Source organism: Salvia hispanica, chromosome 3 (genome assembly GCF_023119035.1).
Source record: "Salvia hispanica cultivar TCC Black 2014 chromosome 3, UniMelb_Shisp_WGS_1.0, whole genome shotgun sequence".
NCBI lineage: Eukaryota > Viridiplantae > Streptophyta > Magnoliopsida > Lamiales > Lamiaceae > Salvia > Salvia hispanica.
This window is the reverse complement of record NC_062967.1, coordinates 50,414,774-50,441,796: the sequence shown is the minus strand read 5'-3', so window position 1 is coordinate 50,441,796 and position 27,023 is coordinate 50,414,774. Positions and strand designations below refer to the sequence as shown.

The window sequence follows — 27,023 nt, the reverse complement described above, 5'->3', positions numbered from 1 at the left end:
TCAGTTTTTTCTTGATGTTAGTTTGTTTTATTTTTATTAGCTTTGATCTAATTTTTCTCTCCCGACTATAATAGTTCTATTTTTACAAATATAGAAATCACATAAGCTCTGACTATCTATAATATTTTGAAGCTACAACATTACACATTTGTTCACCAACTTCGTCACTTCATAGTTTTCATGCAAAGAAAACACCTAAAGCAACGAAATGACGAAAGGAAGCAAAGAAGATGAAGATCATAAACTATCACATTTGTTTTTGCGCATATGCATAAATCATTAATTGGAGATTAAGGAGGAAAAAAGGCCGAGGAAGAGTCATCATAAACTATCACATTTGTTTTATTATTTATTTTCTTTTCTTTATTTTGATATTCTTATTATTGTACAATTAAGATTGTTCACATATAAGTTTTTTTATGTCTTACAAACTATTGTTTTATTGTTCTCATGTTTATGTTTTATTTGTTTTGTACATCATTTTATCTTTTTACGATGATGTTATTGTCCTCAATATACTTTTTAGTTGCAAGTTCAATATTTTACATCAATTTAATATTATTAAATTGATAGTATGTTAGTATTTAAGTATGTATGTTGTAACAATAACTGTCGAATTAACAAATATTTTCATGTTATTTAATTAAAAAATTATAATTATTTAACATATTATTCTATATAGTATTATATTTTTTTATATTTTAATCTTATGTAAAATTGTTATTTTCAATGTATTTAATTTATTTAAAATATCTAATTAATAGAAAAAAATAATATATGTCGCGCATAGCGCGTGAGCTAACACTAGTGACTTAAATGGACAAGTAATTAACCAAACCATAGTTTTTTTTTAAAATTTAAAATGAAAATATTATAAACAATCAAAATTTGACTTCAAAATAATAAAACTCATTATTTATAAGTGGTTAGAAAACCCTTGAATTTAAAAGAAATAAACCGCAAACTATGAAATTTAAAATATTTGAAGAAATAATAAAATAATTTTTTTACCTTATAAGCGATGTTAGATAGTCAAAATCCAAGTCCAAAGTCATTCCGACACAAAGTTGGTATATCTGTTGATTTCGCAAATTATAAGTGTGAAAAAATAACAAAATGATCAAAGTTCATATTTTTGTAATATTTTAAAGGGTTTTTAGCTTTAAAAATCAAAAACTTTCAACGAATTCCGATTTTTCCCACGAACTATGAGATTGGTTTTTAAAACCACGAAAGTTTTGACGAAAGTTTAAAATTCATAGGAAATCACATTTTGACAAAAGTTTATAATTTCAAGGCCATTTTTTAATAACCAGTTTCTCACACAGGAAGCAAACCACAGAAATTATATTCCCTGTTGTAAGAAATGCAATGTGATAGTAGAAGCCATCCATCCAACTTGGGAAGAAAAAAAATTTGCACAACCCACTGTAAAATCAGTACAAATTTATGTAGTACACAGTTTTAGTCCATTGCAAGTAAAGGAAACAGGAGAGGGGGAGAGAGGTTCAATTTTATGCTCCCACCTTTTTACTTCTTTGCACCTGAAAAAAAGTGGCTCAAATCAGGAACACCGCCAATAAAAATGACAAAATTGAACCCATGCAATAAGACAATGCTTAGAGATATAAATCTCCCCCATATATATGCATCACACTTCAACTAGGCTACAAACAAAGAATAGAAAGCTTCATTCAATTGTACTAAACAAATACATGATCATAAAGGAGGCTTAAAAGATGAGATTATACATCAAGATTGGGTAAAACAATGTGAAAGAAACAGTGAATTCAACAGGGAACAGAAACGCACAGTCTATGGATCCATCTCTCTAATTGGCAATGAAGTTTCTCAAATGGTTTGCAACTGAGAGAAGGAAATTCGAATGGTTGAACCACCAAGGGAAGTAGCATGCTTGCACACAAGAGCTTCTGTAGCCTGCTCCTCATTTTCAAAAAGGACAAGAGCCTGCTTCTTTCCATTCATCTCAAACAGTTTTGTACTAGCAATTGTTCCATGCTCTTCCAAATGATTTACTATTTCTTCTTCAGTTACATCCGGGGGGAGAGTTGAGATGTGGATCATTTTTGTTGGTGAGCAACAATACCTGTAATTTTTGGCTGCATTTCGATTGAAACGATTGAGATTTGAGTTGGAGTACTCATGCGTATCAGCTCCAGTGGTAATGTTTGGATGCTTTGAAAAGTTAACCTCCAAGCGCTTTCCAAACAGCATAGCCCCCTATATAAGAAAAATATGTCCGTTACAAGCATCTCCATCGAAGTAAAAAATGTAAATATCAGCAGGTTCTAATACTAAAGCAACTACTCCCTCCGTCCCACAATAGGAGTCACATTTGGTGTCGGCACCGGTTTTAAGAAATGTAAAGAATAATGGGTTTAGTGAAATATGAGGCCCACTTTTTTATATTGGTTTTATAATAAAATGTGAGTTAAGTGAGTTAGTAGAATGTGGGACCTACTACCATTTATAGTAAAAGTGAAATAGGACTCCTATTGTGGGATATACCGAAATGGCAAAATGTGACTCTTATTATGGGACGGAGATAAAGATGTTTTAACAATATGAGGGTTATGAATCTAACTCAACAGATAGAGATGTTTGAGACAATCAGTAAAAATAGATGCAAGTCCTACCCATCTTAAATATGGTCAGAAATAAAGCAAAAAAAAAAAGAGAGAATATTTACTAGCATAATAATAATAATAAAAGCAGCTTCTGAAGGTCAAGAAACTAAAAATAACAAAGAGATTAAATTATGTGCAGAGTCTAAATAAAATGTTTCTCTTTCTTCTGAAAGATAACAAAAATCATGACTTGTATAATAAGGTGAAGAAGTCCAATTTATTCAGCCATGTAGTAAAACTGTAAAATTAATTTGATGTTAATCAACCAAAGACGTGTAAAGAAGAAATTTCTGTGTACCTTCAAAAAATGAACAGCCAGTTCAGCCTGAAAACCATCACCCAACTGTACCAATGCATGATCTGGTTTGTTTCGGAGAAGTTTGATTCTAATAATGTTCCCATATATCGAGAACAAATTAAACAGCTTATCCTCATCTATTCTCTGTAAAAGAAGGTTAGAAACGAGAGATTGAGGCACCTTGGGCATATATGCACCATAAATGTATCTGGCATGTGTCTTACTGTAAGAGGGAGATAAATAAAATCAGGTAGAACTTACATCAGCATTCAGATTAGATACAAGAACTGTGCACCGCTCATTTGTACCGCTTATACCGGGTGGGAGACCCCCTCCAAAGGCAGCAGCAATTGCCGCAGCATTGCCCAACTAAAGTTCAAGCAATAAGACAAGATCTAGCATAAGTATATAACCAATCCATTAAAAAGCATAAAAGGAGGAAGTTTCCATATAGGAAGCAGAGAAAGGAGGAAGTTTCCATAAAGAAAGAGAGAGAAAGAGAAAGAATATGAATATTATTGTTTCCTAGATGGTTATGCAGGTTATACCATATCTCTATTGCCCCTTTAAATCAAGAGAAACGAGTATTATTTTCCTTGATGGTTTGTAACTCTGTAAGATCTGCTGTTCAATATCATAGAATAATAGCCCCTTTCTCATATCTATAATAAAGGGCTCGTTTGAAAGATCAGTTTATTTCAAATTAGCAAATAAGACACTTCTAGGCTATGAAATTAATACATGTTGGCCATTGGTAACTTGTTCACATTGGCGGTTGTTAATTATACATCAAAAATATGGTTGAAGTTAAGAAAAATCCTACCAATGACACCAAAGTGGTCATCATTCTTACATAGGCATGTATTTGCTCATACTGGTACTTCAAGGGCATTTATTAGTGATGAAAGCACCCATTTTGTGAACAAGATCAGAGCTGGACTGGCAAGTACAATGTTAGTTAGACATAAGATTGCTACTGCCTACCTCAATCACAGGCATACATGAGAACATAGAGAATTATAAATTTCTAACTGTATTGATTGCTCACAAAGGTTAGAATGAGCCTATCCGGTCACCAAGAGGGCAGGGATGGATCTTGGGAAAGCTGCAATGTTTCAACTGAATGGGCCTGAAGGGATGAGATTTATATCCTACAAAAATACTAGGTTGTCCTTGAAGGGATGTGCACAAAGGCTGATATAAAAGAATATCCATGCTTTCATTGGGGACAAGGCTGCTTCATGTAAGGTGGCAATTGATACAAAAAGCAGGTTTTTCTTTACTAGCAATGTCAGGGTAAGTAGCAGTTACACCGCTGATAGCTAGGATGTATTAGCATTCATATGATTGCTTCAGTCATGAGGTCCTTCGAGAATATCCTTAACTTTGTCGTTGGAGGATCAACAAGGGAATTATGGGGATAATAATGGCCACGAAAAAGGAAATAACCATGAGGCTTGAAGGCTTGACTTGGCCTTGATTCATGATAATTAATTCATATATAGTTTGAACTTATTTAGCTATATAATTCCTTTCATGCGAAGGAGAGACAGGCATGCAGTGAATCACAATTTAATAATGATGGAATTACACTCCTAGCTTCTTCAAGTCCAAAACAATAAAATAGTTATTCTACTCCCTTTTTTAACTCTTTAAGGACATTGTATAAGCGTTTATAAGTCCAATATGCCATTTATCAACATGACAAAACTGGTAAGGACATTGTATAAGTGTTTATAAGTCCAATATGCTATGCTCCAATATGAAATCGGAACATCTCCAGCATAATTGAAATGCAGTTATAGTTGTACCAGCATGTTAAGGAAAGATACATAATTTTGAGCCAATAGACAGAAAGGTACACACCTGTGCAAATCCCACTGAACAGAGAAAAGAGAGAGAGAAGTCAGAAATGGGGATAGAGTTAAAAAGACCCAAGAAATAAGAAAATGTAAACTAATTACATAAGTTAAGCACCTGCATGGGGATATATGCTTGGATCTCCATATCCAGGCTACAATAAAAGAACAATATTCAATATCCAATTAGAATACTACATCAAAGCTTTTACTATAGGAGAATGGATTTACTTGAGAGGATTTGCCCTTTTGTTCCGAAGGCAAGGAAGGGTTTGTGAAATCCCTAGAAAAAGATAACAAGAATTCAGCAATCTTATTTGCAGCAAAATTACAAAGAATAGATAAATAATCAACAGCTTAGCTTATAAACATACCTAGAACGCTCATTATTATAATTCACTTGCAATTCATCAAGGCTGCACGAGGAATTAACAATTGTCAAATGTGTAGCACACAATGAAGAGAGTCGCAGGAAATTGTGAATGTATTGAGCAAGAATCTTAATGTTAGCTCACTTTGAGAACTGGATGTCTAGCTGACAGCAACCATCATATATATTTCGTCCCTGTAGAAAGATGTGAACTGTCTCAATGCAATGATGTTAATCAACCTAATAATTCAAAGCTCGGCATACCTGAAGAGAGTTCCTAGCTGAGATAGCACTTTGATGCGATTGATACTGTATTAGAGCTTGAAAACCTGCTCAGTTCTCCACATAGGAGTCCATCAGGTACAAAATAGCTAACTAGTACTTAGTAATGCTTTTGAAGTGTAAGGGTTGAAAAATCTTGAACTCATATACAATAAAGAAATAAAATAAATATCAAGACAACAAATTCTGATTAAATTGATCCCTCTTGAGTGCAAGGAATGAAAACAATCCATATAGAGGATTAGAGGTATTCCTCATCAAGGGTGACTGTATATATTTTAGATATGACATTCTTCATACTTCTTCATACGCCTTAACCAGTACCGAATTAAGAAAGTGAATAAGAGAAAATTTGAAGATGCTGACCAGCCGACTTCTGAAACGTGACGATCTTCTCTACAAATCCATGGGGAGAAAACACTTGATGCAGCACTTCCACAGTAATAGGATATAGCATGTGATGTATCGTAACTAAGAGGATTCGGTTAGGCTAGGTATCCAGAGAGAGCCGAACAGCAGACCAGCATAGAGACAGAATAGAGAGAAGACCCCAACAGCAAACCAGCACAGAGACAGCAGAGAGAGAAGAGAAGGGAATGAATAGAAAAGAATATAGAGCAGAGAAAAGAAAATGGAGATATAGAGCTAGAATCACCAACATCAAGCAGGCAGTCCACACAAATACACAGTTTATAGGAACAAAATCTAGAGCAAGTGGAAAAAATCACTAAATCCATAACAATGCAATACAAGTGGGAAACAACATATAAAGATTCCAGTCACAGAGAACTATAATGTATAAGATGCCCCTCAAGAAGTGTTAATGAAGCCATCAAGTGAGAGAATCCAATTAACCTGGAGGTGGATAATATAATTTCTGAAGCCCCCAAGAATATATACTTAAATGGGAAAAAAGCAACATTCACATTCAAATACATGCTTTAATATTCATCAGCAATAAGTAATCATATAAAAGAAAATAGAATCCAAGAACAAGGGCCTTCATTGAGTAAAATAATTTATCTTCATCATGATAGGACTAAATAGACATGACATGTGTCATATTAGATAACTCCCCGGCCAATAACAACATCTACAAGTTCTCAGGCTTATATTAGATGTATTGTACTTCAGATATGCCTCTTTCATGTATTTTAGTTGATGATGTACAATTTACAAGTACACTTGTAATGGATATGTTAATATCACTAAGAGCTTCAACATATCAATCAGAACTATATCTAGTTCGTATGAATCAAAATCTTAACCACAAACTAAGCTCATTATAAGTAACATCATGTACGGTGGCAACACAAGTTTCTCGCTTCTATGGTACAAACCACCAACAGATCAACTTGTGCAATCGTGTGTGAAGCTGAGCAGTGAAGCTACATTCAGAATGGGTATAAAAAATTCTACTAATGTTCAAACTAGTAAAAAACATACAAATCATCAGATATGAATGTTTTGATGCAGTGGCGGATCCAGGGGGGCAGGAGGGGCAGTCACCCCTTCCCGACGGCCAAGAGCATCGAATTTTCCTAAGAGTTGGCCGGAAAAAGCCATAACCGCCCCCTCCACACAAAAAAAATTGGGGAAGAAGAAAAACTGTGATTAAGTGAGTGGCGGTGGAGAATCTTCCAAGATGAGAAGGTGACTTGAGATGAAAAGGTGATTTGATTAGACGACGCTGGCGGAAATGGAGATTGGGGTTTGTTCAGTGAATTGGGGAAGGAAGCGAAGAAGATGACCATATTGGGCTTAGTTGGGGAAAGATAGATTGGGTTTAATAAATTGATCATTTGTTGGGCTAATACATTTTTTTATTGAAATCTATAGAAGGGCCCAAATATTTTACTTAATAGAGACACTTTTTTTACATATATTACTTGTTAATATAGAATATAGAATGCACATTGTTTTCTAATTATACTTTACCTGGACAATTATATATACTATATTTTGGAAAATTATACTCAATTACACTATAGGTTTATTTAAAAAAGAATAATAATACCTCAAATTATACATTCAATCCAATTGTACTAAACATATTACTTACTCATATGTCATATCTTTTATAAATATCTTTACTATATATTTTTGACTAATTTTTTAAATATAATTTGGCCTTTGATATTCATAGTATAATTTTGTGACATCAAGGAAATTTTATTCTTATAATAAAAGAATTTTTAAAATATTTTTAAGATATAAATACTCGTAGAAATTAATGTTAGAAATTAATGTCGCAGGGTGATACTTAAATATTAATATGAAAAAGTGGAGATGACGTTGTTTGCATTTTAGAAAAAGTTTCATATTTAATGGGAAGAGGAAATATTATTTTATTATTAAAAACATATTAAAATATTATATTTAATTTTTATATACTACTAATAAATTCCGCCCCTCCGTTTCAAAGCGCTGGATCCGCCATTGTTTTGATGCCATGTACAGCTAGTTAAAACTAAAGCTGCATCTTCAAATTTTGAAGAATTCCAAGGAAAAAAGCCAACTGAATAATAGAGGTGCTACTTAAAATCCAGTTGTCAGAAAAGTATCCTGGCTGCATAAATAATGTATGCTCAATTTTAGGGAAACTACTAAAACCAAGTTTATTATGTGCTTTGGAAATTTTATGACTTCTACCCACGCGCTACCATGTAATCATTACAAGACATAGAGCATTTAACATGCTGAGAGAATGTAGCAAACATCATGCAATAACAATTGAAAATTTGAAATAATGCAATATGTGCATAATAGTCACCTCGTCTCCACGTGCTTGCGAACTTTGATCCATAATCGTTAGTTCCTGGTGTGATGAGAATTGGACATAAACATTCCTGCCCCTGATAGGTATAAAGTAGATTCAGTAAGTGAATAGTTAATGCCTTATAACACGAGGGCGGAGCTCTGCAATGAAGTTGGGAAACTGGTCAAAGGAGATCACATTATTTATTAAATTACCTTATGCTCGGTTGGACATTACTGTAGAACTGCAATGCATTTACTGCAGAAGGAACATCTTGCATTTGTAGGAGGGCCTGCACTTAAAACATGAATAGCCATATCAGTCAGTTTTATTGCCGCCATATACACATGAAGGTTCCTTGAGCATATATTTCTGGAATATGACCTGATTCTTGGCTCGAAGCATCACAAGTTTGGCAATAACTCCAAATGGCTGGAACAGCTGCAACAAGTCATTCTGGAAAAGCATAACCATAATATTAAATCTTGCCCAAATAAAACTGCTCATTCGTATTTCATTTAATAAGCAGAGTAACATAAATATAATGCCAATTAATTCACTATGCACTAAATATGCACAGTACAAGAAGATGTTATACCTCAGCAATTTCATGACCGACGTTACGAACATGAATGACTTTTGAGGGCTCCGCCATAATCTACGGCCTGAAACCACAAAATGCAGATGTGTGACGGGAAATCACAAAAGGATGCACTTTGAACGCATTGGTGTTTCTATCACCTTTATGACACAATGAATTATACATGCATGAATGAAGTTAAATCCCAAGAATAAGGCAATGGAAGAAAAGGCTCTGAATTGGAGAAGAGAAATAGCAGATCATGCTCAAGCCAATAAAGCACGGAAAATTCTGATATCCTGAGCTAGAAACTCCATGAAGATATAATAAGTAGCAATTGTCTAGGCTTTAAAGCATATATTGTGCACCCTCCAAATCTAATACCTTATTGAAAAATGATGTCTTCCTATCCAATCAAGCTTTTAAAAACAGAATTAGCATCCAATGTACAGAATCCTGGAAGAATACACGAGGAAAAGCACATGTTTAGAGATTGCGACAAATTCCACCTCCAAATAAATTGTGAGCGATGCGGCATCAAATTAGCAGCACAGGCATGGACAAAGTATGCGACGAAACACGAAGAGTAGAATTAATTACCTGTGAGAGCGAGAGCGAGAGCGAGAGAGCGAGAGAGAGAGAGGAGGTTGGACTCTGGAGCAATTGGATTTGGAGTCGTGGAGTAGGGTTAAGTTTTTCTGGGGAAAGAAAATTGATTTAGATTGGATAGTAATAAGTCGAATATGAAAGGGTGTTTAAGGAAATCCACACAGAGACGATGACGTGTAATTGGGCGCTCTATATTAGCAAGGCCAGCAGTGCAGCTAGGGCACAACCTACTTTATCTTATCTGAGCAGTCGGGGTGGTGAAGGGGGCGGCGCTGGGGCATCCGACGCCGTTGTCGGGCACTGATGGCTCCGTCGTCGTCGAAAATATTTAATACATTCATGAAAAAAGTTTAAAGTTTACCCAAATCATACACAAAATTTGATTTGTGTTTCATTTTAATACATTCAGTTATTTTTGGTTGAATGTTGTTAATTTTTTGTCTATGTGAAGTGCAAAATGTTCCATAATTATTTCATGTTAGTACAAAAGGTTTATCGTTGTTTCATATTGGTAAAAAAAATTCATCATTGTTTTATGGTTTATGCATCATATAAGTAAAAGGTTAACGTTGTTAAACATATATGATGGAATGTGTTAAAACGAAATACGAATGAAACTTTTTGTATGATTTATGTAAACTTCAAACTTTTTATATAAATGTGAAACAAAGATGAACATTTTGTATAAGTTATGATAGGGAGGTGCCGCGCCATCGGCACGGACGCCATCCTTCGGGGCGAGCAGCGATAGAGATGCTCTTATGTCCTACTAACAAAATGAAAGCCAACATGAGTTATTACTTATTAACAATTTGTTTTCCTAGCTCTTGAGGTTTTGAGATAAATAATCGTGGGGATTACTTTAATCACGAAAAATTGGCCATTTGTTAACCTTGGAAATTTCTTGGTTTGTTTCAAATACAAATTGAGAGTGTAATGACGATATAAAATATTCAATTTTTTCACAAGTCTATTTATCTTTTTCAAGATAATTAATTTTGAAAGTGTGAGAAATTATCATTAGACTAAATTTTGATTTTTCAATATTATAGAATCTAGATACTGATTTTTTCATTTTATCTGGAGTGATAAACACTGAGTTTTTATAATTGTGTTTGTTAGTTTAATATGGAGTATTAAACTGATTATTTGCGAGCAGTTTAGTTACATTTTGTTTATTACTGGTGTTAACCTATATCGCTAAGCGCACTTAGAATAATTTTTGCATTAGAATATATTTTACTCTTATTTTGATATTATGAATAAATAAAATATAATAAGTGACAATACCATTATATAAGATTAAAAAATGTAGGAGTATACACCAAGAGTACTGTATAAATTTAATAAAATCAAGAAAATAAATAGTAAAACAAAAACCCAACAAAACACTCACCATCAGCACGTTGTAACTTATCTCCCCTTCTTATTTATACCCGAAAGGCCAAACTATCGTTGAATCCTTACCTCAGCCTTACTTTGCCCTTTAGTCTCCAATTTGATGATTTATGTATGTGCGCATAAAGAATGTGATATTGTATTGTTGTGTATTGATTTGGATGATATGTGTTGATTAAAATAATGTGATTGATGTTTGTGTAATGTGAAATTAAAGGCAGAAATTTATATACGCTGAATGGTGGATTTTGTAATAATAGTATTTGGATGGTGATGAAATTGGTATTTTATTTCTTCACTTAAATTTTTGTTTATTTACTGTATGCATATACGTCAGAAGGGTTGGGGGTGTGATAAGCAGGCTAATGTGGCGCCTCATGATTGGGCGGTGATGCCCAATCACCCCATACGCGATTAAGCTCGTTTTTATTCCGTTATTTTTATTTTTATTTTAAATTTATAAAAAATTAAAAATAATCCGAATAAAAATTTTAAAATATTTTGGATTCCCAAAAATATAGCCGTTTTTTACTCTTTTTTTCAATTTTTTTTGTAGATTTTTTATCCTAAAATCATCTATATATACTCAGATTCATCATCAATTCTTTACATCAAATTATCTCTCATGCATTTGGGCGAAATTCGACCACGAATAGTGGATTTTTTTAATTTTATGAATTTTATTATGTAATTTTTATTTTTTAGGATTTTAATTATGTAACTTTTAATTTTTTAGTAATTTGTAATAGTATTTTGTATTTTTTTAATGCATTTTAATATTGTGGAAATGTTTTTAGTAATTGAAGTATTTAAATTGAATAATAGAATGAGACCCTTGAACATGCTCTTGCGAAAGAGTATGGATGTAGGTGTTGTGCTCCTGTGGAAGATAAGTGAATTAAAAAAAAATAAAGGTGGGTCCAGGGCCACATCCGTACTCCTGGCAAGAGCATGGATGTGGATGCTCTAACATTAAGTTTTACTTTAAATTTCTTTTTTATATCTAAAACATGAAATAATATTAGTTTAAAAATTTGGAATAAGAATAACATTAGAGCATCCACAATGAGGCATTGAGGCGGCGCGCCCTATAGGGTGTTTTTACTCTACCACATCAACATTTTATCCTCCACCCTATTCATCTGCAGTAAAGCGCTCTATAACCCGCCCTATAGTTTTAACTTTTCATGTTTGCAAATATGTCAATTATTATCAAAATAAATATAAAAATACCACAAATTAAAGGCAAACCCTGTATTTACTTGATTAAAAAAAATGTTACAACGATAGGAAGAGTGGAAATTGAGATGAGGAAAAGAGTGGAGTGAAAGGTGTGAATGACGCAAAAATATGGTGATATATAGAGAAGAAATAAAAATAAATGAAAATGTGTTGCATCGTCCGGACCTATCCTCCAGACCATGGGCGGACACACATACACATGACTAGGGGCTTAAGCCCTTAGTAAACATGATTTTTTATATTTTTCCTTTGTAATTTTTTTAATTTATACCAATTTTATGTAAATTTTTATACAAAGTCCTTATCCATGAGCTATATTATACATGAATATAGTTTAAATAATTTTTTAATAAAATAGCCCTTACAAGTGATGATTTCTGCGTCCGTCCCTACTTCGGACCCTTGCAATGGGACGGAGGACTGGCCGAAGGATGCAAAAAATGGTCCATCGTCCACGTAGGATACATAGGACGCAGAGGATGGAGGGAGCATCCTCCGCCCACCTGTAGTGGTGCATGATAAGGCGGAGGATGCATCGGGCAAATTATCATCTGCTCGTTATGGATGCCCTTTGTGGTCACTATTGGAACAATAGAAGAATGATAATGCTTTGTTTTCAAATCGGGTTTAATCAAACAAGGTTCTAATCAGTGTTTTAAAAATTGCACCACAAGTGAACCAACAAATCTATTGAATCTCTTTACATTATTATTTCCCTTACTCTATTTGTTCTTCACTATTATTTATTATTAATTTTTCATATAAAAAAGAAATGTTTAATGGGATAGAACGAGTATTTAAAATAATCTAGAGAATAAAATTAAAGCATATTAAAAAAAGAATATTTTTTTTAAATAAAAGTAATTAAATTAATATTGCTCCATCCGTCCAAAAAAATAGTCTTACACACGAGTTTAACGCTAAACTGGTAAAGTATGAGAGAGAAGTTAAAAAAAGTGGGTAAAGTATAAGAGAGAGGACAAAAAGTAAGAGAGAGAATGAGAAATAATGAGCATAGTATGAGAAAAATTTCATTTTTGATATGAGACTATTTTTTGTAGACACCCAAAATAATAAAATGAAATTATTTTTCATGGACGGAGGGAGTATTATTTTTTAATAGTTTACCAAACATAATCTAAAATTATCTGGTTCGTAATGGGTCAACAGGATAAGGGCTCAATAAGGCTTTACTAAAATCCATTAATTTTGTGCGTGTTCGTGTCAGGTCAAAAATTATTAGCCTTATTTGAGTTGTAATCGGACTGACTCAATAACTATCAAATCGTACTATTTGTCAACCGTATGTTAAGTCCCAGTATAATGATGTATATAATTTACATATATTATTATAATAGATATACATTTTCGACAGATGTAATTACACATTCTTTTCGATTATAGTTGACACTGATAAAAATATTTTTAAAAAATTCAATTTGATCTCTTGATTTAAATTAATTATTACACATAAAATATAGTATCAATTAAATGTAATTTTATCAAATTCTAACAAAATCTTAGCATATTTTCACGTGAACTGTTCATGAAATCATAAATAATTAAGAAAATGACAAAACATTAATTTATTCATTTCATTACATAGTTGACAATTTTTTATTATAAAGTTGTATCGACATATCTAATTAAGTTAATTCAACATGATTATATTACATAGTTTGTGTTAAAATGACAACCCCTCTTAAAATGACACCGTGACATTGCTTATACAATAATATTATAAACGCTACACAACAATATTACAAACACTACACAGCAATCTATAGATTGCTGTATAATGTGTCGGATATTGCTGGACAAGAAATATTGCTGGATAAGGACCAGCAAATTGCTGACCGTCTTTTTCCAGATTTTTTTTCCACGTGGCAGCTTATTATTCGTCCACGTGTACAAATGATTAGCTAGGAATGGTGGTATGATGTTATTTTAAGGGGTGGTGGCACCCTAACATGCCTCATATTATATATGTTCAATCGATTTTGACAATTATATATCGACAATTTATTTCTTTTTGGATCATATATTTACGGAATTATTATTTTTCTCAGCTATTAAATTGATTCTATCAATATCTTACGTATAATGTTATGTAATATGGTCATTGCAGTTTTTCTATTACAGATACATGCCTACATCAATGTTCCATTATAATCAATCAAGAACACTTAATTATCAGATGTACTCCCTCCGTTCTCACATAGTTGAAGCAAAAATTTTCACCATAGAGTTTAAAAAATGAATGTCGAGTGTATTCAATAAATAGATAAAATAAAGTAAAAACAAAAAGGTAGAGAGAATAAAGTAAAAGGTGAATAAAGTAGAAAGAATAAAGTAACAAAGGGTAAAATAAGAAAGTAGAAATGACTCAACTATGATGGAACTTCCTCAAATAGAAAAATGACTTAACTGTGAGGGAGTATAATAGAGTATTATATGTATATTTTTCATCACATATATAATATGTTGTGCTATATGTTGATCAGTTGGTGGTTTGTATTTATTTTTCTATTACACCTATATCATTATTACATTATATAAAGTCCACTTATTTATCATGTTACATGTAGTATACTCCTTCCAACACAAAAAAATAATCTTATGTTTTTTAATTTTGAGGTGTCCACGAAAAATAAGTTTATTTTAAAAATGAAAACTTTCTCTTATACTTAATTAAACTTTTTTTCCCCCTTCATATCTCTTACCTTTCTCTTTCTCTTTCTCTCTCCTATATTTTTTCTCTAATCTCTAAATACCAATTTCTTATTAAAATTCGCGTCATCTACAAATTAGACTATTTTTGGCAAACGGAGGGAGTATGTTATATAAGTATTATAAATTTTCCATTACAACTACGTCACTGTTCTTTTTTTATAAAGAAGATCGCATCATTTGGCAAACCACATCACCAGGGACGGATGTACATGCATCCTACAAGGGGCAAATACCCCACCTCAAAAAATTCATTAGTGATATTTTGATCATTATTTTTAAGTTTTTTTTTGAAATACCATTATAAATGCCCCTTCTAAAATCCATAAAATGTCTTTGTATGAAATTTTGCCCCACCTATACAGAATTTCTGGATCCGTCCCTGACCCCCTGCACATCACTATTCCACTATATGTATGAAAATACCATGTTAACTTTGATTTCACTAGAATCTTAAATCATGAGATATTGTCTACAATGTATAAGTTCAAAATTTTTGTGACTAATTTTTAAGTTGATGAAAGATGCCACATTTCGAACACAGTTTCATACTAATTTTAAAGATTACTTACACAAATCTCGTTATTTAATTAGTACTACCATGTTTGAATACATTCTTTTGTCACTTAATCTTTCCAAGTTGTTATGCCTGTTATTTTGCAAAATTATAAAAGTGTGAAAAATTGACAACACAATCAAAGTTCATAATTTTTGCAAAATATTTTAAATTCATAGAAAAAATCACATTTCGACCAAAGTTCATATTTCAAGGCCATTTTTACAAAGGAAGCAAACCATATAACCTATTGCATCCATCCAACTTGGGAAGAAAAGAAAGTTGCACAACCCACTGTAAAACCACGACAAATTTATAGTCTACACTCTACAGTTTTAGTCCATTGCAAGTAAAGAAACAACAAAGGAAACAAGAGAGGGGGGAGAGGGGTCCAATATTCCAATTGGGGCGGTTCAATTTTATGCTCCCACCTTTTTACTTGTTTGCACCTGAAAAAAGTGGCTCAAATCAGGAACACCACCAATAAGAATGACAAAATTGAACCCATGCAATAAGACAATGCTTAGAGATATACCAAACACCCTAAATCTCCCTCATATATATGCATCACACTTCAACTAGGCTACAAACAAATATTAGAATGCTTCATTCAATTGTAAGAAAAAAATGCATAATCACAAAGGAGGCTTAAAAGATGAGAATATACATCAAGATTAGGCAAAACAATGTGAAAGTAACAGTGACTTCAACAGGGAACAGAAACGTACAGTCTATGGGCCCATCTCTCTAATTTGCAATGAAGTTTCTCAAATGGTTTGCAACTGAGAGAAGGAAATTCGAATGGTTGAACCACCAAGGGAAGTGGCATGCTTGCACACAAGAGCTTCTGTAGCCTGCTCCTCATTTTCAAAAAGGACAAGAGCCTGCTTCTTTCCATTCATCTCAAACAGTTTCGTACTAGCAATTGTTCCATGCTCTTCCAAATGATTTACTATTTCTTCTTCAGTTACATCCTGGGGGAGAGTTGAGATGTGGATCATTTTTGTTGGTGAGCAACAATACCTGTAATTTTTGGCTGCATTTCGATTGAAACGATTGAGATTTGAGTTGGAGTACTCATGCGTATCAGCTCCAGTTGTAATGTTTGGATGCTTTGAAAAGTTAACCTCCAAGCGCTTTCCAAACAGCATAGCCCCCTATATAAGAAACATATGCCAGTTACAAGCATCTCCATCAAAGTAAAAAATGCAAATATCAGCAGGTTCTAATACTAAAGCAACTACTGATGTTTTAACAAGTGAGGGTTATGAATCTGACTCAACAGATAGAGATGTTTGAGAAAAACAGTAAAAAATAGATGCAAGTCCTAGCCATCTTAAATATGGTACAGGAGATCAGAGATACAGCAAAAAAACGAGAGAGCACATTTACTAGCATAATAAGAATAATAAAAGCAGCTTCTGAGCCAGGTCAAGAAACTGAAAAAGTGAAAATAACAGAGATTGTCTAAATAAAATGTTTCCTTTTCTTTTGAAAGATAACAAAAATATGACTTTTATAATAAGGTGGAGAAAAAGTCCAATTTATTCAGCCATGTGGTAGAACTGTATAATTAATTTCATGTTAATAAACCAAAGCCACTTAAAGAAGAAATTTCTGCGTACCTTCAAAAAATGAACAGCCAGTTCAGCCTGAAAACCATCACCCATCTGTACCAATGCATGATCTGGTTTGTTTCGGAGAAGTTTGATTCTAATAATGTTCCCATATATCGAGAACAAATTAAACAGCTTATCCTCATCTATTCTCTGTAAAAACAGGTAAAAAGCGAGAGATTGAGGCGCCTTGGGAATATGTGCACCATAAATGTATCAGGCATGTGTCTCTCTTTAAGAGGGATATCAATAAAATCAGGTAGAACTTACATCAGCATTCAGATTAGATACAAGAACTGTGCACCGATCATTGGTACCGCTTATACCGGGTGGGAGACCCCCTCCAAAAGCAGCAGCAATTGCCGCAGCATTGCCCAACTAAAGTTCAAGCAATATTAAGTATATAACCAATCCATTAAAAAGCATAAAAGGAGGAAGTTTCCAGAAAGGAAACAGAGAAAGAGAAAGAGAAAGAGAAAGAGAAAGAAGAGGTGTATTATTGTTTCCTAGATGGTTATGCAGGTTATAGCCATATATCTATTGCCCCTTAAAATCAAGAGAACAACACTTTGCTCTATGTCAGAAAACAAGTATTATTTTCCTTGATGGTTTGTAACTCTGTGAGATCTGTTGTTCAATATCATAGAATAATACCCCCTTTCTCATATCTATCTCATATCTAAATAAAGGGCTCATTGAAAGATAGGCTTATTTCAAATTAGCAAATAAGACACTTCTAGGCTATGAAATGAATACATGTTGGCCATTTCTGGCACTTGTTTGATTAATTTAGAGAATGTACTAGAAATGTGTGAAGAAACAAACTTGGTTCCCAATTGAAGAAATGGTATTTTATAGTGCATTGTTTAATGTTTGACTAATTCATTTTGCTGTTTCCTCCTTCCATTGGTAACTTGTTCACATTGGCGGTTGTTAATTATACATCAAAAATATGGTTGAAGTTAAGAAAAATCCTACCAATGACACCAAAGTGGTCATCATTCTTACATAGGCATGTAATTGCTCATACTGGTACTTCAAGGGCATTTATTAGTGATGAAGGCACCCATTTTGTGAACAAGATCATAGCTGGACTAGTGGCCAAGTACAATGTTAGTTAGACATAAGATTGCTACTGCCTACCTCAATCACAGGTATACTTGAGAACATATCTAAATTTCTAACTGTATTGATTGCTCACAAAGGTTAGAATGAGCCTATCCGGTCACCAAGAAGGTTGGGATGGATCTTGGGAAAGCTGCAATGTTGCAACTGAATGGTGCACAAAGGCTGATATAAAAAGAATATCCATGCTTTCAATTTGGGGACAAAGCTGCTTCATGTAAGATGGCAATTGATACACAAAACAGGTTTTTCTTTATTAGCAAGGTCAGGGTAAGTGACAATTGTATAAGCGTTTATAAGTCCAATATGCCATGCTTAAAATCGGAACATCTCCAGCAGAATTGAAATGCAGTTTAGTTGTACCAGCGTGTTAAGGAATAGTACACAATTTTGAGCCATTAGACAGCAAGGTACACACCTGTGCAAATCCGACTGAACAGAGAAGAGATAGAGAGAAGTTAGGATTGGGGATAGAGATAAAAAGACCCAAGAAATAAGAAAATGTAAACTAATTAAATAAGCTAAGCACCTGCATGGGGATATATGCTTGGATCTCCATATCCAGGCTACAATAAAAAGAACAATAATCAATATCCAATTAGAAAACTATTTCAATGCAAAATATTTGTAAATCAAATCTTTTACAATAGGAGAATGGATTTACTTGAGAGGATTTCCCCTTTTGTTCCGAAGGCAAGGAAGGGTTTGTGAAATCCCTAGATAAAGAAAACAAGAAGTCAGCAGTCTTATTTGCAGCAAAATTACAAAGAATAGATAAATAATCAACACCTTAGCTAATAAACATACCTAGATCGCTCATTATTATAATTCACTTGCAATTCGTCAAGGCTGCACGAGAAATTAACAATTGTCAAATGTGTAGCACACAATGAAGAGAGTCGCAGGAAATTGTGAATGTATTGAGCAAGAATCTTAATGTTAGCTCACTTTGAGAACTGGATGTCTAACTGACAGCAACCGTCATATATATTTCGTCCCTGTAGCAAGATGCAAACTGTCTCAATGCAATGATGTTAATCAACCTAATAATTCAAAGCTCGGCATACCTGAAGAGAGTTCCTAGCTGAGATAGCACTTTGATGCGATTGATACTGTATTAGAGCTTGAAAACCTGCTCAGTTCTCCACATAGGAGTCGATCAGGTACAAAATAGCTAACTAGCACTTAGTAATGCTTTTGAAGTGTAAGGGTTGAAAATTCTTGAACTCATATGCAACAAAGAAATAAAATAAATATCAAGGAAACAAGTTCTGATTAAATTGATTGAGTGTAAGGAATGAAAGCAATCCATATAGAGGATTAGAGGTATTCCTCATCAAGGGTGACTCTATATATTTTAGACATGACATTCTTCATACTTCTTCATACGCCTTAACCAGTACCGAATTAAGAAAGTGAACAAGAGAAAATTTGAAGATGCTGACCAGCCGACTTCTGAAACGTGACGATCTTCTCTACAAATCCATGGGGAGAAAAAACTTGATGCAGCACTTCCACAGTAATAGGATATAGCATGTGATGTATCGTGACTAAGAGTATTCGGTTAGGCTGGGTATCCAGAGAGAGCCGAACAGCAGACCAGCATAGAGACAGAATAGAGAGAAGACCCCAACAGCAAACCAGCACAGAGACAGCAGAGAGAGAGAAGAGACGGGAATGAATAGGAAAGAATATAGAGCAGAGAAAAGAAAATGGAGATATAGAGCTAGAATAACCAACATCAAGCAGGCAGTCCACACAAATACACACTTTATAGGAACAAAATCTAGATCAAGTGGAAAATATCACTACATCCATAACAATGCAATACAAGTGGAAAACAACATATAAAGATATGGGTATAAAAAATTCAACTAATGTTCAAACTAGTAAGATATATACAAATCATCAGTTATGAATGTTTTGATGCCATGTACTGCTAGTTACAACTAGAGCAGCATCTTCAAATTTTGAAGAATTCCATGGAAAAAGCCAATTGAATAATACAGGTGCTACTTAAAATCCAATTATCAGAAAAGTATCCTGGCTGCAGAAATATTGTATGCTCAATTCTAGGGAAACTACTCTCTTAATATCTTTGCATTGGTGTTCCAAGTATATTGTGTGCTTTGGAAATTTTATGACTTCTACCGACGCGCTAACATGTAATCATTACAAGACATAGACCATTTACCATGCAGAGAAAGCTAGCGAACATCATGCAGTAAACATTGAAAAATTGAAATGATGTCATATGTGCATAATAGTCACCTCGTCTTCACGTGCTTGCGAACTTTGATCCATAATCGTTAGTTCCTGGTGTGATGAGAATTGGATATAAACATTTCTGCCCCTGATAGGTATAAAGTAGATTCAGTAAGAGAATAGATAATGCCTAATAACACGAGGGAAGAGCTCGGCAATGAAGTTGGGAAACTGGTAAAAAGAGATCACATTATTTATCAAATTACCTTATGCTTGGTTGGACATTACTGTAGAACTGCAATGCATTTACTGCAGAAGGAACATCTTGCATTTGTAGGAGGGCCTGCACTTAAAATATGAACAGCCATATTAGACAGTTTTATTTCCGCCATATAGGCATGAAGGTTTGTGAGCATATATTTCTGGAATATGACCTGATTCTTTGCTCGAAGCATCACAAGTTTTGCGATAACTCCAAATGGCTGGAACAGCTGCAACAAGTCACTCTGGAAAAGCATAAACATAACATTAAATCTTACCCAAAGAAAACTGGTCGGTCATGTTTCCTTTTATAAACAGAGCAACATAAGTAATAAACCAATTAATTCAGTATGCACGTTACAAGAAGATGTTACTATACCTCAGCAATTTCATGACCCACGTTACGAACATGAATGACTTTTGAGGGCTCTGCCATAATCTACGACCTGAAATCACAAAATGTAGATATGTGACAGGGAGATCTGTAACCGTAAATCTTAAAAGGATCCACTTTGAACGCATTGGTGTTTCTATCACCTGTATGACACGACAAATATACATGCATGAATGAAGTTAATCCCAAGAACAAGGCAGTGGAAGAAAAGGCTTTGAATTGGAGAAGAGAAACTGAGGATAGCAGCTCATGCCTAAGCCAATGAAGCACGGCAAAATCTAATCTCCTGAGCTAGAACCTCCATGAAGAAAAAAATTATCTAGGCTTTAAAGCATATACGTGCACCCCCCGAATCACATGTAATAGCCTGAAACTCAACCTTATTGAAAAATGATGTCTTCCTATCCAATCAAGCTTTTAGAAACAGAATTCCATTCCAATGTACAGAAACTGCAAGAATACACGACGTGCAGCACATGTTTAGAGATTGCGACAAATTACACCTCCAAATAAATTGTGAGCGATGCGACGAGTAGAATTAATTACCTGAGATGAGAGAGGGAGGGAGCAATTGGATTGGAGTCGTGGGAGTAGCCTAGGGTTAAGGTTTTCTGGAAAGCAAATTGATTTTGGTAGGATGATGTATAAAAGGGTGTTTAAGTAAATCCACAAAGAGACGATGACGTGTAATCGGGAGCTCTATATAAGCAAGGGCAGCAGTGGAGCTAGGGCACAATCTACTTGATCTTATCTGAGCAGTCAGGGGCGGTGCAGGGGCGGCGCGGGGAGCGTGGGGTATCGGACGCCGCCCTCCTTTTGTCGGGTGCTGGTGGCTCCGTCTTCTTCTCTCTACCCCTGTCGTCGTCTTTTCTCTGCTTCTACTGCGATGAAGACTGCCTGCCGCCGGAGCTTGCTGTAGCCGGCGATGATGGATCAGCGGGCTTTTCACTTCAAATTCAACTGATTTTCTTTTCTTTTATAAATTTTGGTTTTCTCATTTTATATAAAATCTGCTTTGCCTCGCTCATTTTTATGGATTTGTGTTTTCTTCAAAATGAGTAGCACTAGATTTTTATTTTTTTAATCCTTTGTTGTCTGTGGTTGATTGTTGGTGAAATTTTAGGTGAGACATGATTTCGTAGTTTGATAAGTACTAACTTAATTACTTTTGTTCTTGATGGAAGAAGAAGCCTGGATTTTACATATATCCAATTGAGTCGGAAAATCATCTTTGGTGTTTTGGAGCTCCATATAATCTTATTGTGGAGTTTGCAATGTTTTTCGAATTATGTAGTGGATTTTTTTTTTTTGGGATAAAGTTGTATAGCTAATGTTATGACCATGAACTAAGTAAACTCAAATGTTTTTTTCTTACATTTGAATTTCCTGCTCACTCGTTTTTCTTTATATACGTATTAGCTTCTGGTTTGGTCCATATTTATTTAATTTTAGATAAATGCACTTAAAGGTTTTCTTTAAAAAGTTGAATATTTAACATTATCAATGTTTCTATGTGATACAATTGGTTAATCAAAATATTTTAAATATTCTATAGCCAAAAAAGGTAATCATGAAAGATACTCCATTACTTTTACGATTTTATAATTATGGACCAAAAATTCTTAATTGAAATAAATTATACGAAAGACTTCTGTACCAAATGTTGGAGTGTCATTTTTCTTGCAGTCTATAATTTGGTTAAACTAGAAATTAATCTTGACAATAATATAGCGGCCTGCAATTTAATTTAAATAAGCCTAAAGTTCAAAATTTATTATTAACATATGCCTAAATAATAGTAGTAGTACAAAAATTCAATATTGATCACAAATGGAGTGTACATGCTTAAAAAATTCAATATTGTTCCATAAAAAAGATCAACAATCATAAGGAAAAGAGTAATAACTCAAAAATAGAAATGATTATCAGTTTATATCAAGTTATATATGATAATACTTTTCTTTATAGTTGAGTCATTTTTCTATTCGGGAAGTTTTTTCATAGTTGAGTCATTTCTATATATGGTAACTTTTTTCTCTATCTTACTTTACTCTCTCTTGCTTTATTCTCTATTTTATACTTTATTCTCTTTACCTTTTCCTTCCTCTTACTTTTTTATCTATTTATTTAACACACCCAATATACCTTTCTAAAACTCCGTGCCAAAAAATTTCGCCTCAACTATGGCGAAACGGAGGGAGTATATCTTATCATTGTGTTTTGTCGTTGTTCTTGTTGTTTTATATTCGTGTTTCAGTTCACGCGCCAGGTTCGGTGCAAAAGAAGCCCCCCTTGCTTCCATCAAGGCAAAGCTAAAGCTCTTCAGGCAGCAAATTGAGCTGTTGCCTCTGCATTTATTTGTCGTGCGACCGGAAACCTTTGTTTTCCTGCCCCCACCGACATCCATCCAATCCCGACCGAGGTTCAACCTCTCGTTTCTATACCTTCACCCACACTTGCAATTGCGACTCCACTAGTCGTCGTGAGAACAACATTGGTTCCATTACGTTCACCCCCGTCAGTCGGATAATGAGAATGGCGGTGGCTCCTGGATCAAGAATATAAAGAGCGGAAAAGTACGAACAAGACAGAATGAAAATGGAAGTGTAAAAAACCATGACTACTTGCTCGACAAACTCCTACGTGGAAGCCATTTCCATTATTTTAACTTACTCCCTCATAAAAAGTGTGCACAAGCAGAATGTTATTTGTTCATCGTAAATAAAATAAAGCTCTATGAGGCTAAAGAAATTACATAGCAGATAACCATCATCATCACCACTACAGGAAAACAAAAATCCCTCACAGGTTTCTGAATCAAGATGCTTCTGGAGTCTCAAACCTTGTAGGAGTATCAATTCCCATCATGCAGCAAAGCCCTGATATCAAAATAATAAGCAAGACGATCCCCTGCAAAAATAATAAAACCCAGACTTTGAGACAAATATACACTGTTAATACAACAAATTCCAAATATAGCGTGAACTGAGAGTAGTAACATATAACAAGGCAGAGAAACTAGAATATAACACTCAGCTTTCCAGCCTCAGTAGCTAACTTTTTCAAAAGATTCAAAGTAGTGGGTCTCTACTTAGTACTTACCACTAGTAATCCCTCCAGAAGAGATGACTTAATCTGGCAAACTTCATCACAGCCAGTGGAATTAGCAGAGGCATTTCCCATGGTACCTTCAGCAAGGAACCTTTCCAGTCCCTTGTGTGAGACATACTCATCAGATCGAAATGGATCAGAAATGTAGAGGAACGAATATTTTGCACCCATCTCATTCACTGCATTTAGGAGTTGAGAAAGAATGCTGCCTGCATATGTAATCAAATTGTTAGTTAACTCCAATTTACAGACTCGACGTAATAGCAATAACAGCAACATACTTTCGGAATGTGGTTGATCATTATCCTGTGATAACATGGAATCTCCAGGGCACATGACAATCAGATCAGTGTGCCCGTCCGAAGACTTTTCAATCCTTGAGTTCAGGTAGTCCTACAAGTGATTTACACTATATCATGAAATAGGACCAGAAAAAAAAACAGTCAATTTTCATGGTTGTCAGTGGTACTTACATTAACCAAGCTAACATCATTTATTTTATCAAAATTTTCACCATCCACAGAACATGACCCCACTAAAGCAATTCTACTGACTCCAAAATCATGCTGACAAGTTTCAGCAAACTCAGAAAGCAGAGAACTCTCAATGGATACTTTCTCTTCTCCAGCAACTACATAAGGAAAAGCCACAGAGGAATTGGAGTTGGAAATTGAGTCCTGTCATGAAGTAGTCACACTTTAGCTCATGTGTCAAATGATATTAGGCTAAAATAAATAACCACAGTACTCAAGTAAAGAGGAAACCAATTAACCTTCAGCAAGTCAATAAGTGCTGGATCAGTTTTTGCGGGTCTGGAAACTTCCAGAGATTGCAACTGCATAAAGAGATACATCATACATGTCAAAAGATACAATAAGAAATAATACAGTACTAATGGCATGAAAGTTGCACATGTTTTTGTAGTTCTTTTGAAAAATCTCTAACTTTCCACATGAAAAAATCATGGATGGATCATCATGTATTTTCTTTAGGTTATGACAGGCACCTCAGTATATCAACTGGGATTCTGAAAAGAAGAGATTCAGTTGTTATATACTCCACAACCATAGACAATGTGCGACAAGTAAGTGCGCTCATCCATTCTTAATTTAGCGTGAGAGTAGAAAGTTAGCATACTAAGATTACTGTCAATTCAAAAGAGAAATCTATTCTTAAGAATGTGGGTGTAGAGCAGGATCAGCATAATAGCCATCCAATTTCACGTGCACACACATATTCATCACAATGAAAATGGAAAAAAGAAGAAACAACATTAATACCTCTGATCCAATAAAAAGGAAGGCAAAGTTATTGGATCCTTGCACTTCCTCGCTTGAGCACTGCATAGAATGAAACCACCATTTATATACTTCCGACCAGTAACCTAGACCTATATTTTCATACTAGTTTACTCTAAACAATCTGATTTATATGATATCAAACTCTGAATCAAGGATGTAGATATACCAGGTATTTTGACCATCCTCCTTCAGTCATTGTAGATTTGGCTAAATCCCTGGGAGCGAGGATTCTATAATCAACCATTTCTTTCTTCCTGTTTCATGTTTGTAAAGCTTTAGATCAATATATTGTTTGTGAAAAGCTCCTAATATAGAAGATCCTTGAGCACATCATCACACAAAACTAAGGAATGGGTGGGAAGGTCATGGGTAACAATTCAGAACAAACACTTTGATTAGCTTGTGCAGAATAGTGTAATCAGACTATTCAGACATGACAATGAACTTAACAAATTGATGATCTTCCAGTACAATGGCAAACTATGTAGATACTTTATTGGGAGTCTCCAACAAATTAGTCATGAACACACCATATATATATATAAGGACCTGCTAAATAATGGCCAAATATATAGCAAAAACATTGGCTGGGTAGATAATACACAAACAGGAGAAACTTGAAATATGATTACCCATTTAGATGAGACGACCATAAGAATGCTGGGGCCATAGATGAGAAAGTGAGCCCCAGAGGTAACTGAGCCACGACAAGAAGAAGAGCAGTCACGATTGCCAAAGAAGAAGTCTCCATCTTCATTCTGAAAGTCCGAAGACTACGCGGAGTGATTGGATTGGATTGGAGTGGATCAGCAGATAGCAATACCTCCTCTCAAGTTTAATTGAACTGATGAGCTAGCTATCCATCAAAGAAGAAACACGCAATTTATCAATATGAATTGAGAAAAAGGGATTGCAATCGACCAAATCGCAGCGTGAATGGCTGGATCTGAACTCGTTTGGGAAATTGATGTAATCTCCTACGAACGAATTAACAATTGGAGGAATCTCTCACCACCAACGTATACGAGTCGGAATCGAAATCGAAATAGGAGCGCGGATCGAAAATTGCTGTTCCAGTTTCCTCACGGACGAGTGATCCAGAGACTTATGTAAATATTCCGGCTCATCTGATTAAACCATATTAATCAATAGGAGTATATTTTTATATGAGTACACACTATTAATCCGTTGATTAAATCGTTTTATTAATTAGTTGTATGTAATTTTTTAAACTTTCAATAGATTTTAATTTTAATATCAACTTTAAAATCTGCTTATAAATTATGTATAGATTTTACAACCAAATAAAATTTTAGCTATAATATACTAGTAACTTAATATAAATCATAATTCAATAAATGAAATTATTTAATTTAGTATAATGTTGTTTTGGTTGATGTTAGATAATGTCATGTAAGTAACTCATCAAGCTACATGGTGTCGAAATTAAGCTACATGGTGTCGAAATTAAGCTACATAGTGTCGAAATTATGATTGATCAAAATCAAAAGAAATTAGTAGCTTGGTTGTCAATATTATACATAATTTCTCTAATCATACACTATAAGACAATTAAATAATATATCAAAATATAATTATTTTTTAAAAGTCATGGGATAGACCAGAATTGACCATACTAAATGACTTTTTTTGGCCATTCACCCTATAATAAATATACAT

General features: G+C 34.1%; 3 protein-coding genes across 6 annotated transcripts; all 3 read right to left on the bottom strand.

The window, feature by feature from the left end:
- Positions 1 to 1,399: 1,399 nt before the first annotated feature.
- LOC125213129 (polypyrimidine tract-binding protein homolog 3-like) lies at positions 1,400 to 22,257 on the bottom strand. Of its 3 annotated transcripts, none has more exons than XM_048113498.1 (17): positions 21,478 to 22,257; positions 21,311 to 21,381; positions 8,814 to 8,880; positions 8,600 to 8,671; positions 8,431 to 8,507; positions 8,231 to 8,312; positions 5,824 to 5,947; positions 5,440 to 5,504; positions 5,321 to 5,370; positions 5,180 to 5,221; positions 5,037 to 5,088; positions 4,924 to 4,960; positions 4,813 to 4,826; positions 3,208 to 3,315; positions 2,947 to 3,090; positions 1,813 to 2,241; positions 1,400 to 1,544 (listed from the first exon to the last, which is right to left on the bottom strand). In XM_048113498.1, exons 3-16 carry the CDS (start codon positions 8,868 to 8,870, stop codon positions 1,852 to 1,854), a joined length of 1,314 nt encoding a protein of 437 aa, XP_047969455.1. In that variant the 5' UTR covers positions 8,871 to 8,880; positions 21,311 to 21,381; positions 21,478 to 22,257; the 3' UTR covers positions 1,400 to 1,544; positions 1,813 to 1,851. The 3 variants fall into 3 exon arrangements, with proteins under 3 accessions (XP_047969455.1, XP_047969454.1, XP_047969456.1); XM_048113497.1 differs by lacking the exons at positions 21,311 to 21,381; positions 21,478 to 22,257 and adding exons at positions 9,180 to 9,251; positions 9,396 to 9,528; XM_048113499.1 differs by lacking the exons at positions 21,311 to 21,381; positions 21,478 to 22,257 and adding an exon at positions 9,396 to 9,487.
- On the bottom strand, positions 15,626 to 21,270 carry LOC125213128 (polypyrimidine tract-binding protein homolog 3-like). The gene is made up of 16 exons (XM_048113496.1): positions 21,075 to 21,270; positions 20,917 to 20,983; positions 20,711 to 20,782; positions 20,543 to 20,619; positions 20,343 to 20,424; positions 19,517 to 19,712; positions 19,139 to 19,203; positions 19,020 to 19,069; positions 18,879 to 18,920; positions 18,736 to 18,787; positions 18,601 to 18,637; positions 18,490 to 18,503; positions 17,217 to 17,324; positions 16,956 to 17,099; positions 16,059 to 16,487; positions 15,626 to 15,779 (listed from the first exon to the last, which is right to left on the bottom strand). Exons 2-15 carry the CDS (start codon positions 20,971 to 20,973, stop codon positions 16,098 to 16,100), a joined length of 1,386 nt encoding a protein of 461 aa, XP_047969453.1. The 5' UTR covers positions 20,974 to 20,983; positions 21,075 to 21,270; the 3' UTR covers positions 15,626 to 15,779; positions 16,059 to 16,097.
- A 1,298-nt stretch (positions 22,258 to 23,555) lies between the features above and the next one.
- LOC125211179 lies at positions 23,556 to 26,489 on the bottom strand. Of its 2 annotated transcripts, none has more exons than XM_048110886.1 (9): positions 26,356 to 26,489; positions 25,976 to 26,199; positions 25,510 to 25,597; positions 25,323 to 25,382; positions 24,815 to 24,877; positions 24,516 to 24,719; positions 24,324 to 24,435; positions 24,034 to 24,251; positions 23,556 to 23,841 (listed from the first exon to the last, which is right to left on the bottom strand). In XM_048110886.1, exons 2-9 carry the CDS (start codon positions 26,098 to 26,100, stop codon positions 23,749 to 23,751), a joined length of 963 nt encoding a protein of 320 aa, XP_047966843.1. In that variant the 5' UTR covers positions 26,101 to 26,199; positions 26,356 to 26,489; the 3' UTR covers positions 23,556 to 23,748. The 2 variants fall into 2 exon arrangements, with proteins under 2 accessions (XP_047966843.1, XP_047966842.1); XM_048110885.1 differs by having other exon boundaries at positions 25,976 to 26,195; positions 26,356 to 26,474.
- Positions 26,490 to 27,023: the final 534 nt, after the last annotated feature.